Source organism: Anopheles stephensi, chromosome 2, assembly GCF_013141755.1.
Source record: "Anopheles stephensi strain Indian chromosome 2, UCI_ANSTEP_V1.0, whole genome shotgun sequence".
Lineage (NCBI taxonomy): Eukaryota > Metazoa > Arthropoda > Insecta > Diptera > Culicidae > Anopheles > Anopheles stephensi.
Window position 1 is genome coordinate 27,370,368 of NC_050202.1, and position 21,369 is coordinate 27,391,736.

General features: G+C 41.3%; 1 protein-coding gene across 19 annotated transcripts in view; it reads right to left on the reverse strand.

The window, feature by feature from the left end:
* The window catches only part of LOC118506020 (small conductance calcium-activated potassium channel protein), a 146,582-nt gene that overhangs the window by 16,618 nt on the left and 108,595 nt on the right, over window positions 1-21,369 (reverse strand). For 16 of the 19 annotated variants that reach the window (XR_004905474.1, XR_004905475.1, XM_036042614.1 and 13 more), the window contains 4 exons: window positions 15,648-15,743; window positions 13,849-14,165; window positions 13,618-13,722; window positions 2,266-2,401 (listed from right to left, as the gene is read on the reverse strand). Coding sequence is in view for 17 of the 19 variants with exons in the window: in XM_036042614.1 (XP_035898507.1) it covers window positions 2,266-2,401; window positions 13,618-13,722; window positions 13,849-14,165; window positions 15,648-15,743 (654 nt within the window). In the remaining 2 variants the exon portion in view is untranslated. Of the gene's footprint in view, window positions 1-2,265; window positions 2,402-5,532; window positions 5,669-13,617; window positions 13,723-13,848; window positions 14,166-15,647; window positions 15,744-21,369 lie in introns of all 19 variants that reach the window. The other 3 variants (XM_036042615.1, XM_036042611.1, XM_036042607.1) reach the window with 1 other exon arrangement.

A 21,369-nucleotide genomic window follows, 5' to 3' on the forward strand; every position in this document is an offset into this window, starting at 1 on the left:
TTGGGCGGGAACGATTTCAAGTGGTCCAATAAATTATGCCACACAAGGGCCCAGCATCGATCCTGATCCTGGATGTTGGTGGAGAAACCGTGCGAGTGTTATGAAGTGATGGGTGAGTTCGTTTCACTCTTCCGCACCGGCATCGGATTGTGGGAAGGCTTACGACACTAGCACATCAAAACCGGTTCCCCTGCTGTCGTCGGTTCTTGTAAGTGCTATTGTCGGGAAAGCATTTACATAAATTTGCATAGCTGCTGCCCGTTGCGTCTTCTAGACGTCAGATTTACTTCAATAATTTATTGGTTCCAACCTAGTGCAAACTCGGCTCGGGCTTCCAAACCGCCCTGCTCATGTGGCTCATGTGTGCTCATCAATTTTGGGTAGAATTTCCAGCGTTTCTGTAATGCTACCGGCACGGTCCGTGTGTCCGTGTTTTGTGTAAGTGCTATGCTTTCATTGTTATTGTGCTGATGTTCGGTTCGGTTGGGTATGGATAAAAGTAGATTATTTAGAAGCAGCCAATTAAACATGCGTTGTGGAAGGGAGAACAGCCATAAAAATGCCCTGTAACTTGTTTCTCTTTTTCTGTGTTAGGATGCAGGATTTTGGTAAAAAAAATAAAGCGCGGCAGAACGAGACACAGCAGAGCACACTTGCTCACTATCGCCATCTAACAGCCGGGTAGACGAGCAATTGTTACAGCTGAATTGCTGTGGCGTCAACTTGTTGAGAGGAATTGTTCCCATCATACGGCCAAACGGGTGTGGATGTGAGCAGACTATCCTCCCCCCCCCCTCCAACACTGGTCCGTGTGGGAAGGCATCATCGAGAGTCATAATTTACGGACACAGCTAGTGCAGAAGCACGCACATGCATATTCATTTCACATCTGGACACGTGACACACCGTTTGCTGTCTGCCGGTACCACATGGGTCACTTTGTATGCAGCAGAAGAATGAGGATCATTTCTCAGGACGCATCAGCGTTCTTGGTTCCCTTCTGGTTCCTTTTCCCGAACCCCCGGAGCAGGAATCTCGCTCTCTCGCTTACTGGTTCAGTCAGTAATGTTTTTCTTTCCCAGCTCGCTTTCTGTGACCTTTGGCGCTTGTGGAGATGATTGCAAGTTTCTTGCATCATTATGATCGTCTTGTTCGCCCCGGGGGCGGCTGTTGCCTTTCCGATGGGACCAAACAGCAACACACTTCGACTGGAAGGTAGTGCTGATTGATCTCCGGGGCCGGGCACGGTTTGTTGGTATGTGTAACGGTGGTGGTGGTCGTGATGGTACAAAGGAGATTAATAGCACGCCGTATCTCTATTCACACCCAAACGGCAAACGGGGCACCGTCCTGTGGGCACCGTATGGCGCGATAGGGTTTGACAGCGTTCCGTCACAAAGGCAGCGGCAAAGGATGGTTGTTCTAGTTTGCTTGCACTATCACGATAAACACAGGCAAAGATTCGTCCGTACAGAGTGGTGGAAATGAATGCAGCTTTTGGTTTCACGAGGGACAAAGCCACTTCTCGGAGATAGCTGTTGAAATGCATGGGAACGTAAAATGAAAATTGCACTCACAGATGGTAAGGGACTGATTTCTAGACCATTGTTACAGTTCTTCAAGCACCATAGCTCAATTCATATAATGTGTTACAACTTTAAGGGTAAATTATGTGAAACGAGTGAAACGTTTTTAAATATTTTTTTTTAAATCCTCTACTTGGAGAAACTTTAAAACAGCATACGCTTTGTACTATTTTTATCTTTATTTATTTTGAGCTATATGTCATAGCAATATATGTAAGATCAAAGGAAAATGTGCAGACCTTCTGTCGTCTTTACCGCAATTACGTACTAATGAATGGAGTGATGCACGCCAACGGAAATGTGTATTCGTTCCATGATAGAGAAAAACATGATTTAAAAATAAGAAAGATAGTAAAATAATCTTAAATGTGAGATCGATAGAAGAAAGATCATATAAGAAAGATCGAAGTATGTCGATACTTTGGTACGTTTGTAGAAATATGTTTCGGAAAGCAAACAAATAAACAAATAAAGGAAAGGTGGTAAAGGAATGAAGAAAACAGGCTCTTGATAGGGGAGCCTCAGCAGAGATCCGGATCTTTGCACGGTGTGGGCAGTAAATGTGTGTATGTGTGCGTGTGGGTGGGGGGAGAGGCGGAAGATAACACAAAAACGTAAACGCAAGAAGGTATAACAATTGTTGGTAAAACGAAAAGATTGTTTCTTTTAAAAAACTCACCATAATGCCCGTACTGACTGCAATACCACGGCCACAGTACGTGTTGGGCACGATATCGCCAAAGCCAACACTTAGAAAGGTTATCGCGATTAACCACATGGCGTTCAATAGATTGGCATGCTCTTCATCGTGAAACCTGTAGACAAATTGTTTGACATCCAAATTATGCGAGGTTTGGTTCTCTGTGTAATGGTTTTGTAGTAGGTTTGATTTTGTTTTTTTTTTTTATAAATTGTAATTGATATTTTCTTCTTCTTCTTTTTGCAAAAAGTTGGGAGATGCAAGCAGTGGATTGAGCTTTGTGATACAGAGACATAGAGACAGAGAGAAAAAAGAGGGAGAGTAAAGAGAGCAAAAGAGAGAGAGAAAGAAAGGAAGGGATGGTGAGAGAAAGAGAGAGAGAGATAGGGAAAAGTGGAGAAGCTTTATGACCAGGGTAGATACGTTTGCAACGCTTCCTTCCATTAACGGTGGATGGTATGGTGGTATGGTGATTGAAGAAGATAGTAAAAAATAATAACAAACAGCTAGATAAATAGAAAGAGAAACAAAACGGGTGATTAGGTAGAGTGAAACGGAAGAAAATAGATAAAAGAGATGAAAGACATGAAAGAGAAAGAAATAATATATATATATTACAAAAAACTGGTAAAGATATGAGTAAAGTCTTGAAGGATTTCTAAACGGAAAAAAGAGAGTACGAGATAAATACAAATCGAGCCATCTAATTGGAAGGTGCAGATTATTCCTGATCTGGCATTTAAAAAAAAAAAGGATTATTTGAGAAAAATGAAAACATCAAGAGAAACAAAAAACAGTGGTTCAATCTTGGGTAAATTAACATCCAGACGTGAGGCAGATTTTTCGAACTTCTTCTCAACGGTTTTGTCTCTGATGTAGTACAGGGAATCGGGATTGATTTTTTTTTTTCGCAAAATTGCTTTTATGCTTGCTACTTTCCTAGCCTTCGGGACGCGATGATGTGTTCGAGCTCTACCGTCGCATTAGCCAATATCGAGCAGCGCGCTGTTTGTACAGTTACAGCAATGAAATCAACCAACCAACCAAATGTTCAAGCAATTCGCATTACATTACAGTATTGACTTTTGAGCAACCGCGGGAACCGGATGGCGCGATTGACGCAGGGATTTGACTTTCGATTTTTTCACACACAGATGACTTAACTCTAAATATTAGGTGTAGCGTACGACAGCAAGCTTTGTAAGGCACGTTTTACCGTGAACACGTCGTTCGTTTGAGGCAGTGCGGCGTACAACAATCAAACGGAAGAGTTACGCAATCAAGTAGCTCAATGTACGTGTGTACGTGTGTATGTGTGTGTGTGTGTGTGTTATTCCGGTGTTAATTGAACAAACAAAAGAAACACAAGGAAGGACGGAAGTAGCAAACTGTGCAATACACTAAGCACCATAAAGTCACTTGATCAAAACGTACGGAATGGGGAGCGGAAAACCCAAACGAATAAAGCACATGAGCACATAGGCAGATGAGACAAACAAACAAAACACAACACAAACAAACAAACATATGACAACAGAAACGCGACCATTGCACGACGTTTACTACCCTCTTAGTTCCCCCCCACCATTCCCCTTTTATCTTGCTCGCCACTGGCTATTGTACATTGTGGTAGCTTTTTCCACACCATTGCAAATTGCACGACAAGATACAGCAGCACAGCACGCCTTCATTCGTTACAGGAGTTTTGAACATTTTTGTGTGTGTGAGTGTGTGCAGGAGGAGCTTTTTGGCTGCTGTTGTTGCGGTGTGAAAGTAAAAACAAACCACACCCACACACAGCAACACACACCCACAACAGATATGTACTGCAGTGAACTTTCTTGGCTGCAATTGTTCTCGAATGAAGCGGCCCTTTACCCCATTTCTAGTGTCCTGTGTGGAATCATAGTGTGTGTGTGTGTTGAAGATTTTTCTTTTCCCTCTTGGATCTTGCTTTGTACTGAAAATTTGTAAAGGCACACATAAAACAGCATACACCCATCTAGAATGGGAACAGAAGCACGACAATGTCAACAAAGGGGCTGCAGAAAGCCGCCCGCGTGTACATAGCGCATGTTGACCAGATGAGGAGCAATGCACAGGCACAGCAACAGCAGCCACGAGTGAGAAGGAACAGGAAGAGTGACACACGGACACACGGCGCTGGAGCAACGAGTGCAAGCAGTCGGGAGGGATGCAGTGGAGATTGGTTTTGATTTGGAAGCTTTGTGTAACGAGGCGAAGGGGGAAGCCTCTGTTTTGTTTTTCGTCATTATCACCGTGTATGCCTAATGCATGGTTAGCCAGAATAATCAGAATAGCTTACCGTTAAATGTTTACCAAATCGCAAAAATGCTGGGATGATTTGGTGTATGACCGAAAAACAGGGAAAAATGCTTCCGAGTCAGATTTCCTATGAGTTTGAAAATGGCACTTGGTACTTGGTCTTGTAAACCTGTATTGCGTTGTAATGTTTACCGTAGACCGTCTACCTGCTTGGCAGACCCTGCCTGTTACCAATTTTTATTTCACCCACCCAAAGCTCCGACATATTGTGTGTAAACAGCTGTTGATTATTATCGCACGAGAGATGATACAGTGCGATTGAATTTCGCCTCGTTGAAACCAGGTGTGTCGTACGACAGGTACAGGAAGAAAGTTTGTAGAGAGGATAGCTGGTATCACACCGAAAATATAGACGCTTTGTTGTTATTGTTGAGCCACGCACACACACACACGCACACAGGATTACACCAATTTTAGAGTGCGAAAGATCGTGATAATTGAGTTTGAGGGTGTGTGCTTCGTGGTTTGTGGTGTGGAGAGGAAGATAGAGCAGCACAACGACAACAGGAAGAATATCGGCGGACGCGCATTGGGAAATCTCTCGTGCGCCACCAACCGGGAAGAGATTGTTCATCGTTCGTTCGCGGCTGGATTAAGTGTGTGTGTGTGATTGTTTTTTTTTTGGCGCGTGAAGTTTTGTACTGTTAGTGTACGCATCTGTTGGCTGTTGGTGTTAGGCATTCGTTGCAGAGTAGCGTTGGTGTAGTGGCACAGCTGATTTGACCAGCGAGCAGAAGGAAGGTTGTCCGTCGTGGAGGAGCTATTAAGGTGTCAGCGCAGTCCTGTACGTCAGCGTGTATGGTAAGTGGTGGTCAGTTGCTGTTTTTGTTTTTGTAGGTGTGTGTGTGTGTGTTTTTGTAAGGTGGGAATGATACCCTGATTGGACCGTTCTCTACTTACCACCATTCCGCAGGTGAGCGTGATCCCCCTTCCGCAGTACGTGTTCGGGACGATGTCTCCATAACCGACACAGAGAAACGTGATCGCGGTTAGCCACATGGAGTTCAACAAATTGGCATGTTCCTCATCGTGAAACCTTCGCACCACCGAACCGCCCCATTTCGTCGCGGTCAGTTTTCAATGCCGGGCACAACGCATTTTGATTGGGACGCGGGTTTTTTGTTTGTTTGTTTTGCGATTATTCGTTGGCGTTTGGTTGTTGTTTCGTTTCGTCCAGGGTTTAATATTTTGTGTAATTTTCAACACACACACACCACCGCCAGGCGCCACAGGTGTGATAAGGTCGTTTGTGTGTATTTGTGTAGCAATGTGTGGTTTCGCGTGCCGAACAGGCACGTTCGCCGTAAGAACCGAGATTTTTGGCACAATCGTACCGGTAAAACGGGGGCAATACATGTTTGTCAAGTTTGTCAAGTGATACGTGATAAGGTTTTGCATCAACCAGTGAGAAACACCATTTATCCAGTAAAAGCATCAAACCAGGTAGATATGTATCAGTGTTTGTGTGTATGTTTTTTTTTATGTTTGTGTTCCGTTAATCGATTGCAGAACGTATCGTGTCGTGGATATTGACACATTTGGATAGATGTATTGATCACAGCAAAAGGAAGAAGAAAACAATAAAGACAGGGACGTCGTTTCGTGAGTGTTGGTAGGACATTTTAGCAGTGGTGGTCGTGGTGGTGGTTGGTGGTTGGTGTTGTTTACACGATGAAGAAAATTGTGATATATAGAAACAACGAGCAACGGATGTTAGAATAGTAATATAACGTTTCGCTGAGTAGAATTGGTTTGTCATACTTTTAAAAAGGAAATGTTGCGGGAACAAGGAATTCGAATGAATATGTTGAGAGTATTGTGTTGTCCTTCTTGCTTCGGGTGTTTGGTAAACCAATGAACGTTTACGACAGAAAGCTTGAACAAACACAGATCGATGTTGGCAGTGCATCATTAATCGAAATGAAGCTCGTAAAAAAAGGATGACAATTGTATAAACAAAATTAGTCGCATGATTTAGGATACTTCGGTCAGCAGCCAATTTAGTACATTTGGCAAGCCAAGCAGCTCACCAGCTGAACCAACATATTCATTCGAATGTTGCGCCCTACAGATTTACACACACACACACAAACACATAAAGGACAGAGTAGACAGATAGTAGGTACAATCATCGTTAGGCACATAGATGGAGGTTTCACACACAAGTAGTATACTGATTAAGCGAACAGAGACTATGATATAAGAGACCGTATGATGAGCCTGCGATGAACGATCCACCGAGCAACCGAGGCAGGTTACCGGGGTCGATCGATCAAATCAAAACAAAAGTCAAACGGAAACACATTGAACGGTACATTTTCTCACACCGAATGATACGCTATACACATTGAAACATTGAATTAAAATTATCATATGAAAAACTATACAGAATTGGCAAATGGCGCGAGCAACATGTCTCGGCACATTGTGGTCTCTGAGGTATACAGTTATAGTCGATGAGCAGTAGGAGATAGAAGATAGAAAGTGAAGTAGTGAAGTCATGAGGACAGAGTTTGAGCAAAGCCATTAGAAGTGATGAGAGAAGAATGAAAGAAAGAGAGGAAGGAATGAAAGTTGAGAAAAGAAAGAGAAAAAAATACAGTTCGTTAAGTATAAACGAAGAAAACTAAGCTATGGAAATAGTGATGGCGAAAAACGATGTTCGAAGTTAAAGACGTACATGGCATGAGTTTGAACATAATCGAGCCATGTTGATATGAATCGAGTAAAAAGGTTATGAAAATGATATTAATAGGATCGAAAAATTTAAAATATAAGCAAATGAAACATGTTTTAATTTGAATCACTTGACCCCGGATGTGTAACAGCATTGAATTTTTTTTCTCTAATTTTTGTTGTGTTATAATGTGTTTTGGGCAATACATTTGAATAAAGGTAAAATGATGCTAAAATAATGCTATTGTGTTTAATGTTTCGTTTTAGCTAATAAATGTTTTAATGAAGTAAGAGGCAATGTTTTCGAGTTTAAAATGTCAATGATATAGAATGTTTCAATAGAGTACGAGCCTGTGAGGTTGTTCCATTTCTAAAAGGTTTTTGTTTTCGTAGCAAACACTATTTAGCATCAGTTACCACTATTTTAAAAATGTTGTGTAGTGTTTGGCTTTGCAGACTTTACTTTACCATTGCAAGGAAATTGATGCTTGAATTGTAATATCTCTAAATTGTAAATTAAAATTGAAAAAGCAGTGAAAAAAAACTGATGAAACCTAAAAAAACCGTGTGTAAAACATTGTGTTGCTGCTTTCTGGACTGCAGGTGTTTCGCAATTTTGAAAATTGTTTTACAGACAAATTAGCAATCAATTTATATTGGACAACAATTTTACGCTAAAGCAATACGGCATCAGGCCGTTCCTGATGAATAAAAAGAAACAACAATTTTACTGTAGGCAGATGCAGTATGACATCTTCTGTAAGTGAATAATGTGCTATGTGGGTTGGCTCTACATTAAAGCATTGAAGCAAGTTGACTAACGAATGCATAATACACTGTCAGCAATACCAATAATGTTTGCAATGTTTTTCTTTTTTAACTTTCGAGTTTTGCTTGTTGCTCTCATATAAACCATAATTGATGATAATATGACGTGAGCGAAGCTGCCCAATCAGTCCTAGAATATCCGATAACCAGTGTTTGTGATTATTTTGTCTTATATAATTAAGCACTTTATGTTACTCGCATTGAGAATGTATTAAGAATAAAAAGCGCTTGTAAACAGTCAATTCACTTCGTATACTTTTATAATGAATTTTAAAATACACCTACAAAATCCTGTTTATATTATAAAAGATTGAATAATTGAGCTGATCTCATAACAGCTTATGTATGGAGTTCACGTTTTAATCCTTTCGTTCGTTTATTGATCTAACTGCTTTCTTTTTGACAGAACGATCGTTTGGCCACAACGGCCATGAAATGGCTTAGTAATTTTATTAAATATATCCACACTAGCCCTGATTGCATTGGGTACTGTGCAATGTGTTAAACTTTATGGTTATAATAAACTATAAATTTTGAATAAATTTTTTAATTGAAAATTAAGTATCTGCTTACATTAATAAAATTATAGCAATTCGGTAATATAAATAAGTCTACTGATCACTTGTCTAATGTTATGTTTTGATGCATTATAAAGAAAACGTTATTTAAGTAATAAATAAGCTATTATTTTATTGAATTAAAAATTTAATAAAAGCAATACTATTCGCTTAAATAAGTCATAGGCGTGTATTTAAAACATATTGAAAAACATAAAACGAATTGATAGGAATCACGTTAATGCATATGTGGCGTACTAGTTTTTCTCCTAGTGTTTCAAATATTAAACCATTGCAAAATTTAAGTAAAGTATTATTGTTTTTTATCCATGAGAAACGTGTATTAATGTTTTATTTTCTCAGAATTTGGACATAGATATGAGCCTTGATGATACAAAAAAGCAAAACTAATCAGCACCAAAGCAGTTCTAAAATATAGAACGCTTGTGAGTGGGACCAATGAAGTGGTCAGAATAATAAATTAACAGAAATGCAAATGGGCTTAATTATTTGCATACATTGTGCCTCAGAGAAATCTCGTAAATGAAATAGAAATTTTGCATTGTTAATTTTATAGTCTAAAATTAACTGTGGATTTCAAATAAGGAAGCCAAGATTCGTGAATTGTTGAAGCATTTTAGTTTGTCGCTAGCTATTCTTTTGAATTTTCTAAAGAAACACACAAAATGGTATAATGGTTTATTAGGAAGTTAGAAGAAAAGTTCCAAAAAAGTGAAATGAAATTAGCCAGGTAAATATTTCTTGATTCCCGATTTGCTATTTCTAATCATCAGAGACAATCAAGGTGTAAAACACCAGGCGCCTCCATTATACGCCAAGCGCCTCCATTAGGCACCAGGCGCCTCCATTTGACATAATTGATGAGAAATGAGCATTGCGTTAATTGCATTTGTCTGTTACAGCTCTTTAAATTAATATCTGGTGATAAAAAAATGATTTAAATTTTTACACAAAAGACGATGTTTGGAGTTTTACACGTGTTTCAAATTCTGTCCGAACCGTTTCTTCGAAAGCAAAAAGTGTCCAAACCCTTATTTACTCTACATTTTACCTAATACTCATGATATTTTGTAAAATTATTAAGTTCATTCCGTGATGTATTCATGGTTAGCTATAAAACAATCAAGTGATTTTGTACTTAAAACTATTTCAATCTAAAGTTGTTTTAGTACGCGTTCCGCTGTTTGTAAGCCTTGCAATAGAGCGGGAAAGCAATTTAAATCTAATTAAAAAACGCCCCTTTGGCTTCGCAAGTTTTCTGACAGTGTGAAAATAGAATTCACACCGCTTCAGATTGTAACGGCGGGCGATGAGGTCGTGCCGACATGATTTAGCACTGGTAGTAAGTTTTACGCTCGGAACCTATCTACTGGCTGTCAAGACGGGAAATCGCACAAAGTATTGATTTCTTGTTCCCGTTTTTTTCTGACATTAACGAAGATTGACTGTTGTAAGAAAATGGCAGTTTGGTAAAATGTTGCAGCTGCACCAGGCAAACTAGAAGGAACAAATTGCATCTCGCAGTATGTCGGACTGCCGATGGCAAAGATGGATGGTGATGGATTAGTGTAGTTTGGTATGTGTGTTGCGAGCATGTAATGTTAGTGCATTGCTGCGGGTTATCTCATAAAATGTCACGTCGCTATCACGCTGCTGGCCTTTGCCGGAGAGTGGATGATAATGTTAAAAGTTGGCACTTTTTATGTAGAAAAATGTTAGAAATGTATAATTTTTCTTTTGGCCACTAATAAGCGGCATTATGCCTCTTCGGGCCTTAAAAACAACTTATTAACCAGATATTATATTAACAAGTTTATTAAACTAATAAAGCAGGTCGTTAAGCCATGAAGAAGGAAAGAGAAAATTTATTTTTGATGCAAGTAATGAAATGTTAAACTGTAGAACATACAGTTAAATTTTATTTTAACAGTAAACAAAATATTTGCGACACATATTTCAACTCGCCACTCTTTATGTTTGCACTTCAGAGTCGCATTCAAACGCGATAAGTTGCAAAGAGCATCTGTGCATCATGTTTAATTTGCAAACAAAAATCTTTAATTATTATCAACACAAGAAACACCTTTGAGCACAATATAATTGTCAAGCATACAGAGAGGTGCGAGTTATTTCTCGGTGATGGCGTAGGATAATTATGCTCGATGCACTGTTCACTGTGTGGGCTCAAAGGAGGGCAGTGGTGTGAAGAGTTTGTGATGGCACTAGCTCCATAACGGCGTCTGCATTTGTGATGCTTAAAGAAAACACTGTGCAGCACTTGAAAAGTGTTGAATGGAAAGAATGGCTGCACATATAGCCCATTATATGTTCGGCACAAGCGTAATGCGAGCAAGTCCAGTCTGACACGGGAGCGATGTTGCTGTGCTTATGAAGTGGATGGTTGTATAATGATACATTAAATCATAACCGAGCATACATGTGGGTGCCTACCACATACACAAACACACGCACACACATGGTTGAGCATCAGTTGAGTTGACGGGGAGTTTTCCGGAAAAGTGGTCACCAGCTTGGAGAGCTCTCCAGATCCAACATCATTGAACGTGCGCCAAATGAAGTTGTGACAAAGTGCTGGTAGAAGAACAGTGCCATTGGGTGAATATCGCACACAAGAACCATGAACACATATGGGCCGAATGAGAAGAAAATACTCGAGGAGTAACTAAGAGGCAAAGAAAGAAATTACGTGATAAAAAGTACTTGAACAGAGGAGTACGGCGAACGAGGGGAGCTGCACTGCAATGTTGGTCGTTGGACTGAGATCATTGTATAGTGCCAATTGGTTCAAAAACTGAACAATAACATTGTCCATTCCAAGGACACGAGAAGCTTGCAGCGAATGACCGGGCACCCCAATCGTACCCGGAAATGCATAATCAATTTTATGCAACATTACACCAATTATGATAACTCACGAACCGCTTACACGAACCGCTTGCCACTGACGGCTGCCTCTAGCGTTAAATAATGCAGTGCTGTGCCATCACACGGGGCAGCAGTAGTCAGCTGCAGTGTTTTGTCAGTGAACCAGTCATTTTCACAATCATGATAACGGTGTGACACTAGTGCATTTCATATCACTTTACTTGCTGATACATTTCCGTGGGTTCACCGCCATTACGAATGCTGAGGTGGAAGGATTTAATGGCCCGGTTTTATGATAAGCTTGCCAATAAAACTGGCCAGCAGGAATGGCTTGTTTGATATAGAGTGCCAGTTAATGTGCTGTTTGCTTGTCACATTAGAATAACTTCTGAGATACGATCAGCGAATGTAAATATGATGCTTTTGTTTTCCATAAATATTTATTGTTTGGTTGGTTGGTTGGTTGGTTGATTTTTTGTTGTTGTAAATAGTTCGTTGTTTCATTATTCGCTCTACCGACAGATTTGAAGCTAGTCGCAAGATGCAAGCTGGTTGCGGAGAGTAATAAAATAAAGCTTAAAACCAAAATCATTCATCGCGTAGGAGAAACGTACTATCAAAAGTATCAAAACAAATCAAACATTACTTCTTGTACTGCACTGTAAAGTGTAATGGGCAGTATAAAACAATTGTTTTGAGGTATACTTTTTTGCTTCTTGTTAATTTAAGCAGATTTAGAAAGCTTCTTTCAAAGGAGTATTTAGTTCAAAAACAAAAATTGCTCAAAATTGTAAGAAGATTGACCTTTCAAGGAATGTGTTTATGCTGAAACGTTGCTTTTATTTATTGAAAAGCATAAAGATATTGGCTTACACCAAGAGTTAAACAAGTATGCGATCAAACTGTACATAGAGGAAAGCGTTCGGAAGCGTTCTCGACAAAACGTTGGCGAAGAAAATATCAGAGGAATTCAGCAGAATGAAATAAATCAACTAAAAAACATAAGCGATAGTGAAAGAAATGCATGCGACATGACGTGTATGTGTGTCGTAGCAAAATGGCGTGGAATAAGCAGAAACCCGTATCGTGCGAATGTGCGTTTAGTTGTGTACGGATTAGTAGGTTGGAGGATAACATTAGGAGCTGGTTAGTCAGCAACAACTTAACTTAGTTTGTAAAGCGGCAGCATGTATCGAATATCTAATGTTCCGTCTAACGGAAGAAACTGTGTGTGGGACGTTCTAATAGACTGTTTTTTGAATTATGTACAGTTAAATATCAAATGCTATCTGAGTTATCTGAATAAATTAAACAATTGCAGCTCAAAAAGCGTTTAGCGCAAGCATTAACTCATTTACTCATTTACTGACAATTACATGTAGCAGTAGCAGTGTTGGTTAGTTATGACACATTGCGTGTGTTGGTAGGCCGATACTGATTACATTTACAATAACATTTCTCGTGTACTAGTGTTAGTGTAGCATTATCTAGCCATGTATTTATTGTACGTTTACAATGAATGACTGCACACAGAGAACAGAGCGAACGACAAGAAGAATATCGAGGTGAAGAACTTCTTTCGGGCTGCGTTTTAACAGGTGAAAGGATAGTAAACGGTCTAATAAATGTTTTCTAAACAAAAAGTTGGACAGGGTCAACAATATTTAACGAAACGGAAAAAAAATCATTTACAAAACACAAAACGACAGGGGTATTTTGTAGTACGGATACGGATTCTAATGACACTGAGATAGAGCACAGACACAAAAAAGAAAGAGACAGAGGGTGAGAAAGTGATAGTGAACAGAATGGCATGAACGCACTGAAGGAGCGAGTACAAGACGATCGTAAAAGATAGACAGAGGTATGCGGAAAGGCGCGATAGAGGGGAGGTATAAAGAGAGAGAGCGAGAGAGAGAGGGTGAGTGAGCGAGACAGAAAGAAAAGGAAGATAGAGCAGAAGAAAGAACGGAGACAGTATGATGAACAAACAAGTGGCGGAAAATGTGATAGCTACCTTTCGCACTGCCGAAGCGTCCACGATGCGATGATCCACAGTGAAACCATGAACACGAGTAAAACCGTCCCGGGGCATATTGTCATTAGTGTTTTCAGCACAAATCTGTAACAATCGGAAAACGTTAATGTATATGTACATATATCAAACGGTTGCGTTCGGATGTGTGAGCAGGTCAGCAACACACACAGAGAGAGAGAGAGAGCGGTGGGTAAATTGCACAGTACGTACCGAGTGTTGAAATTGATTCGATTTAGCGCACCTATACTACGTGACGAGGCATCGGTAAATAGTTTCGAATGTAACAGCATCACACGACATATCAGGTACAAACGAAGGAACATTGGCAAGGATAACGCGACGTCGTACGGTACTAGTTCACCCCCGATGGCTTTGTTCTTATTAGCTAGTTTGGTAGTCCATAGAAAATAATATTGACCTGGAATGGGATGCACTGCGCAGATTAGTAATTCTAAAGCTATTTGGCTCATTCGCTGCCAGGTCATCGCTATTCGCCAGTCATCTGCACAGTTGTCTATCATAAAAAGCTGAAAGAGAACGGAAGGAAGAAAAGCAATAGGTTCAGGTTTAATTGGAATTGTTGGATGACAAAAGAAAAACGCAGGGTACAGTAATTGAGCAAACGAATGATGTTTAATTTATTTCAATCGTTTATGTAGCAAAACGAGAACTGTTTTTGCCCGTTGTTTTTCTTAAAAAAAGAAGATTCTTATTCGTTTCTTCCATCACTATTATTTCGAGATATCTTGATCTTTTATTTATGGGTTCCTTGCTCCGTAAACCGGATACCGTGACCTATATATTAGATTTTGGCGTTGTGGCTAAGTAGCAAATCTTCTCTCTGTTTCAAGAAAAAACTAATATTGCAAAACTTGGGAGCCAACTTAAACATTGCGTTGCTCTATGGCATAATGTATCAGGTCCGATTTGTAACACGACATTTACTCCGAATCATATCGTTTTTCTGAACTCAGAATAGATTGTACAGTTGCTAGCAAATTGTTCCAAATTTGAGTGAGTTAAAAAAATCCCCTTGATTATATCCTTTCAAATAGTTTTAGAAGTCGTATCTTATTATCGCTCAAAGGGAAATAAAATTATCTACCGCCATACTGATAGAGCAAAGTTTTTGCGGCTGCTTCTGGTTGAACCATGAAACTAATTTTAATGCACTCGAGGATCGCATTCCGTGCCATCCCAGTTCAGCCAATGTCACAAGCTATAGCTTAAAGCAGGGAGAAAGAAAAAAGTTTACGAACGTATGCTCTTTACGTTATGAAATCATTACGATTCATCATAAGCAAGCAGCCGGTACGCAGCCCTAAACAAGCAAACAAAAACCCGATTCTGGTTGGGCGAATAATTGTTGGCTACCGGCCAATTGCCACGTCTCGGCCGTTCCCATGCTACAGCATGGAGTTGTGCGGTTTGAGGTGTTGAGTTCTGCATTTTCATTTAGTCAGCTTCATAGAGTTCAGTATTTGCTGAGACGTAATTATTACAGTCTCGATGCACTGTGAAAGGTGTGTGTCAGTACGGTGGACGCCTACCCTGCTGCAAACCGTTTTACAACAGTTCGCCCCCCTAAGCAGGGCTAATAAATTTTCCAGATTTATTTACGAGCGCCGGTTGATGGGTCAGCTGGTTGCTGCTGGGTTTCGTTAGTGTTAACGACAGCAACCGCAGTCACCCTGCGACAGGACGTTGCGGCTGCCGACCACACCGACTGCTGGCAAACTCCTAAACAAATCAGACTTCAGGAGACATTTTAATAACGCAAGACCTCAGTTCGACAAGATTTACTACAGTCTTTTGTGTGTGGAGCCGTGATTCGCACTGGTGGGGGCTGAGCCATTGAGATCGTTGTAGCGGTTGGGTTTACATCAAGCTTTAACAAGCTCATTGTGCATTGTTTTTGTCAGTGTAGTTGAAATTGAGCTTGGTCGAGATATTTAAATACAATCAGTCTTAACCTAATGCTGCTACTTGCAGTTAATATTAATACTCACCTGAACTTCCAAGGCGTGGTAGGCTACGATGAGCCCTAGTAAAATCACAGTCGATACGGATATTAACGTTTTTAAAGCGGTCGAATAAAAAGATGCCTGAAACGGTACGGGGAAACAGGAAGCAAGCGCAAAAGCAAAACAATCAATATCACGTCTTATTGTTTTCGATGAAGTTTTATTCGTTTTTTTGTTTTTAAATAAGGTCATTATGTGCGCTTCTGCCCATCGCTTGACTTCTGGTCCGGTGTGAACGGGATAAAAGAAGAAGATTAATTGTTTCTGTAATGGAAACTGATAGGGGTGCTAAATGGAGGATATGATTGGCCATAATATAATTATGTGGCGAATCTGTGGATCTGTGTCGTAACGCGGTTAGCTCCGAGAAATCGGCACAAAGTCACAATCATTAAGATTGATTGTGCGATTAATAGGATGATACGTCATAAGGAAACCATACCGGTACGGAAATAGGTCGGTTAAGTAGAGCCACCGTGCTCGAAAGTAATGCTAATAGAATACACGTGTTTGTCGTTCCTGGTAGATGTTGCAAAAATTAAGCACCGTACGAGATACGAAATGAACGCATTGTAATTGGTGGGAAATACAATAATTTCATAAAATAATCCACTTTTGAATAAATCTCTTCTGCACCTAAACTCGATTTGTACCAATAAATTACTCGAATCATTACGAAACAGATCAATTAAAATTATGCAAATCTCATCTGGAAATTCATAGGTCATAGGGGTTTGGTTTTGCTTTTAATTGTATTTTTAATCGATTGAAATAACATGTAGCACGATGCAAATGAGCTACTACCCTGGAAAAACTTTTAATGAGTTAGATAAGCTGTGGGAGGGCATCTGGCTGGCAGAGGCGAGATGACGGCACTGACACACGTTTGACGTGTGTCACTGTCCTTGAAACCGTGGTTCCATCACGGCGATGGGCGCTTTAATCTGATCGTTTGGGTGGGTTCCCCTTTTTCATGTATGCAAATCTCTATCACTCACACGAGCAGAACTAGTAGACACTACTTCCACCTGATTGCCTCGTACATCCCGGTACAGCTCGCTGGCACTTCCATCGGAACAAATGCTTATTTACTATGCAGCCGGTAGAGTGATAGCTTTTTCAGCGATTATGCTTCCGAATATGATTACGATCCATTAGCAGCGGTATGCGGCACTCGTATCCGTGGCTCGCACAAGGGAAAACAGCTAGTTATTGCTGGTTCACCTGTACCACCAATCCACATCGCCCGGGTTTTTTGGAGCGGCCAACTAAAGCATTCCGTTACAAGGGGTTGTGGTGAGAAATTTAAATTTCGTACGATGAATTATTATGATATGTATGAGGGCCGGATATTTACTCTTCCACAAAGTTCAACCCAAGACCAGACCGTCGGGACGGACACTACCCGACCGTGGCCCGTTGCACTATGGAAGCATCCCACCCACCAAGTCAAACATCTGGACGGATGTTTATTATTGTTGCAGCCGATGGTTCGGTTGAAGTTGATGGGCTGGGTGGCATAAAACGGTTTCGCGGGGGTCGGGAGACGGCGACCAAACATCATCGTCACCGTGGTGATCGGTGGTCATGCCCATGTTTACAGCTCCTCGGTGCGTTAGCAATTACTGTGTGTACAAAACAGCTCTTGGCTTATTACTCGACGTTTATAAATAATGTCGTGCTGCGCTAGACGCACGAGACGCGTCTTCTGGAAGCGGTAGCACACGCCGAGATTTTGTGACCAGAGGAAGCGATGTATCCTAATACGAGCTGACAGATAGCACGGTTGTTCGTTAAAATGGTAAAATCACTTCAATTTCATTGATTTACCGCTTCAAAAGCACCGCGTGTGACGGCCGCACACAGTAGTTAAACGTGCGTGTTGAAGTGTGTATGATCTATTTCCGGCAAACCTCACGCAAACGTCAGCCACTAAGCTACTCGACAAAACTTCCGTCGCAGTGAAGGCAGTCAGCCCTTTTGCGGGCCCTTGAGCCATCCATCCACACAAAGTAGCAACAGCAAAAACCTCGGTACAGCCACAGCGACTGAACTGCACGCTGAAGGAGTAATTGAAATTTCAATACTTCCTTCCGAGCGCCACCACACCGACGAGGTGGTGCTGCTTCCGCACGCTGGAACGCAGAATCGTTACGAGCATGTGCGAAACACTGCATACTCCGTGCGTTCACCGTGCCCGGGATCGATGTGGGATCGCGTTTCCAGCTGCAAGGGAGCTTAACGTAAATAAATTTCCTTCTGCATATTTTATTCCACCACATTCGATAGGTTGATGGTCGATGCGGTACACGGAGCGGAGCGCAATTGTAGCACCATCGCCTGGTACCGGCCGAAAGGACTGCATTTATCACAACCATTTATTCTATTATCATATTTCTAGTGGCCGTGCCGTCCGTCAGGGGGGTGACCTAGTTATCCAAACTGCATTACATTATGCTACGGTTACGGGGTTGTTCGCAAGAAGCTGGAGCCACAGTTGCACGCTGAACCCATTTTTCGCTCCTCCGACGGCACAATCATTCTTGGGAAAGGCGAAACATTTCCTAGACTAATCTACCGTATCATTATTCTAACTTTTTGCTCGCACACGAATTTCTCCCCCCGAATGCATTTGCTCATTACGCTTGCTGAGATAAAACACATCGCGGTTTATCGAATGAAATGTTATCTGCTGTGGTAGCGTGAATGGAGAACGCGCGTGCAAGCGTTGCATTTACGGTACGGTACGAAGCATAAATTATGAATCATCACTGTTGGCAGATGCATTCTCCGGGGGGAAACTCATTTGTCTTAGGGAGAGATAAAGGTTCGGGTAAGAGGCAGATTTCGAAGGGGCATTAAGTCATACTTAACGTGGTTTTGAGTTATCGTCATGTTGTTGTCAAAATGATTAACTCACAACATAAGATTAGTCAAGTTGAAGCGTGTTGTGCGTGTTGGAGATAGTGAAGAGGAAGCAAGATTTGAGTACGGTTGTGCTATCATCAGATCTCCATCAATATTCCGCTAATGAAGTTGAGATTTGACACGAATTATTCGGCAAAGAGCTAGTCCTCATCCGAACTATATATTTTAAGCACCGTGAAGATTGGTCCAAGTTTTAAGTATCTCCCGATAATTTAAATTGCTTTAGAGCGGCTTTCACAATTAATTAGTTTTGTGCTGTGCAACCCACTGCTAGCCTTTTTAATGACTCGCAGATTTTAATGTTGTTTCATAGTTTTTTATGAGTGCATCAGACAATATGGTATGAACGAACGTTTCATTTCTACTGACAGGGACAAGCAGAATAATGTAGCCTCCCGCCAATCAATCTTTCGCCAACAATAAAAAAATGTGACAAGATTTGCTGGTAATGTGAAGCAAACCACACTTTTATGAGTTATACGTGTTTGGAAAATTAAAATCGCAATCATCAGCTCGCTACCTTACGGGCGCCTAGAGAGAAATCCTTCTCTTCTTCCTTCCTGTGCGAATTAAAAAAAGGAACATAAACAATAACGATGTTAAGAGAACCTCATGACAAAGGGAAAATGGGTCTAAAATTTCTCTACCGTAACGAGGGCACTCGGGCTAGCGTGAGCGAACGCGGATCATTTACGGTGCGAATCTTGGCTGGCGAGTAGTGGCTGGGCGTACTATGTATGTTAGATTTATTGCAAAAACTTTTTGTTGGGATTTGTGTTTTTTTTGCACCAAATTACGTGAACAAATTGAAATTGGACACGAAAGCTTGAGAGTAGACGGTACGACACGGATGAGACCAGGGTTTTCTTGGGACATTCAGTTGGGTTGGGTTTGGGTAGCAAAATTCCGCATCCAATCGATCTATTGCGGCAAAGTGGTGCATTAGTCTGGACGATCAAGCTTTCAGAGAGGTTGAAACTGAAAGCAAGGTTTTGGCCACTAGGCAATAGTGATTTGTCTGAATTTTAAAGGTTCCGATGGGTGAACCGACAAAGCGTTTTAATTCACAATTCCCACAAAGTCAAGTTATTGGCAATGGATAGAGTATATAGTACTAAGTAGTCAGATGTCACCTTTTCAACCTGGTGCCAGAGAGAGAGAGCCATCCGCGACTCGGAGGTGGAAACTTCGGGGACCATCTTCTATAAATCAATCCAGATTTCTGGCATACGCTGATGACATAGACATCATCGATATGACATGACATGACATCATGACATAGCCAAGGATCGAGCGTGCGGCACAGAACCTCGGGTTGGAGATTAACGAGGCTAAAATCATTATGATGGTGGCACCACCAGCGGCCCTGCTAACAAACAATGATTTACGCAGGGGTGATGTACAGATAGGTGACCGCCCCTTCGAAGTCGTCCAAAACTTCACCTATCTGGGGTCAAAAGTCAGCACCGACAACAACATTGATGTTGAGATACGCGCAAGGGTGTTGGCTGCCAACCGGTCATACTACAGCCTGAGAAGCTTCTCCACTCTAAATAACTGTCGCGACGGACGAAGCTGGGACTGTACAGAACATTTACAGGCCCAGTACTCACATACGCCTTTGAGACATGGCCTCTGTCCAAAACTGACGAAGCCCTCGTAGCCGCGTTCGAGAGGAAAGATGCTCAGAAGGATTTTTGGCCCCGTATGTGTGGAAGGGCAATAGAGGAGCCGGTACAATGACGAGCTCTACGAGCTGTACGATGATCTCACCATTGTGCAAGCGAATTAGACTCGTCAGGCTCCGGTGGGCTGGTCACGTCATGAGAATGATGCCGGACGACTCAGCCCGTAAAGTCCTTTTAGGCCGTTCACACGGACAGAGGAGGCGTGGTAGGTCCAAACTGGAGATGGAGTGATGGCGTTGATGCGTCAGCCAGAACGGCCGGGATAACGGACTGGCAGACGACGGCACTAAACCGTGAGCGGTATCTAGGATTGTTGCAGCATGCCAAGACCGCAAAGCGGTTGTAGCGCCTGATAAGTATGTAAGTAAGTCACATGTCCCTATGGACCGAACAATATTATGGGTATTGAAATAAATTAGAAATTTATTATAATTGAATCGGCTGCACGTGCGCTTTCGTGAGAACAACGTTCAATGGCAAGTAATGCATCACCAAACCGTTGGATTGGACTATAGAATATTTCATAATGGAAAACAATTTTCCATTTCGGGTTGAATGCATTTTTAACGCACGTTCCCATTCAGTGCGCGAAAAGTGTTGATATTTCAGCCATTAAAGTTGAATGTTTTGTTAACGCTTGGTGGATATGCACACATATTTGTGCGCTTGTAATAATTTTACTTCTGTGCCTGAAGAGTTGCAAATTGATATTGTTAAGCTTTCGCTAGGGTCATTTCAATCGTCCGAATTTCCATTCGAGTCCTTCGTAATTTCCACGCGTATTAATTTAATACCAAACTAGTCATTGTATTAAATATATACAACACAAACTGTGTGAAGCCGCATCCCCATCCTTTATGTGCATATGGGATCGTTTCTGGTGTGCATGTTGTGTGCATATGCACTCTGGAGGATTTGACTGGAAAGCTTCTGATGTGGTAAGTTCGTTCTGTTGTGCTGTTCTCCGTATCGGTGTCTCTCAGGGTAGAGACGACCCGCACCACCACCACCACCACCACCACCAGGGTGTGGTGGTGTGTTGTATTAATTATGCAGGCAGCGATTCTCGATGCTGCACATAAATTGCATTT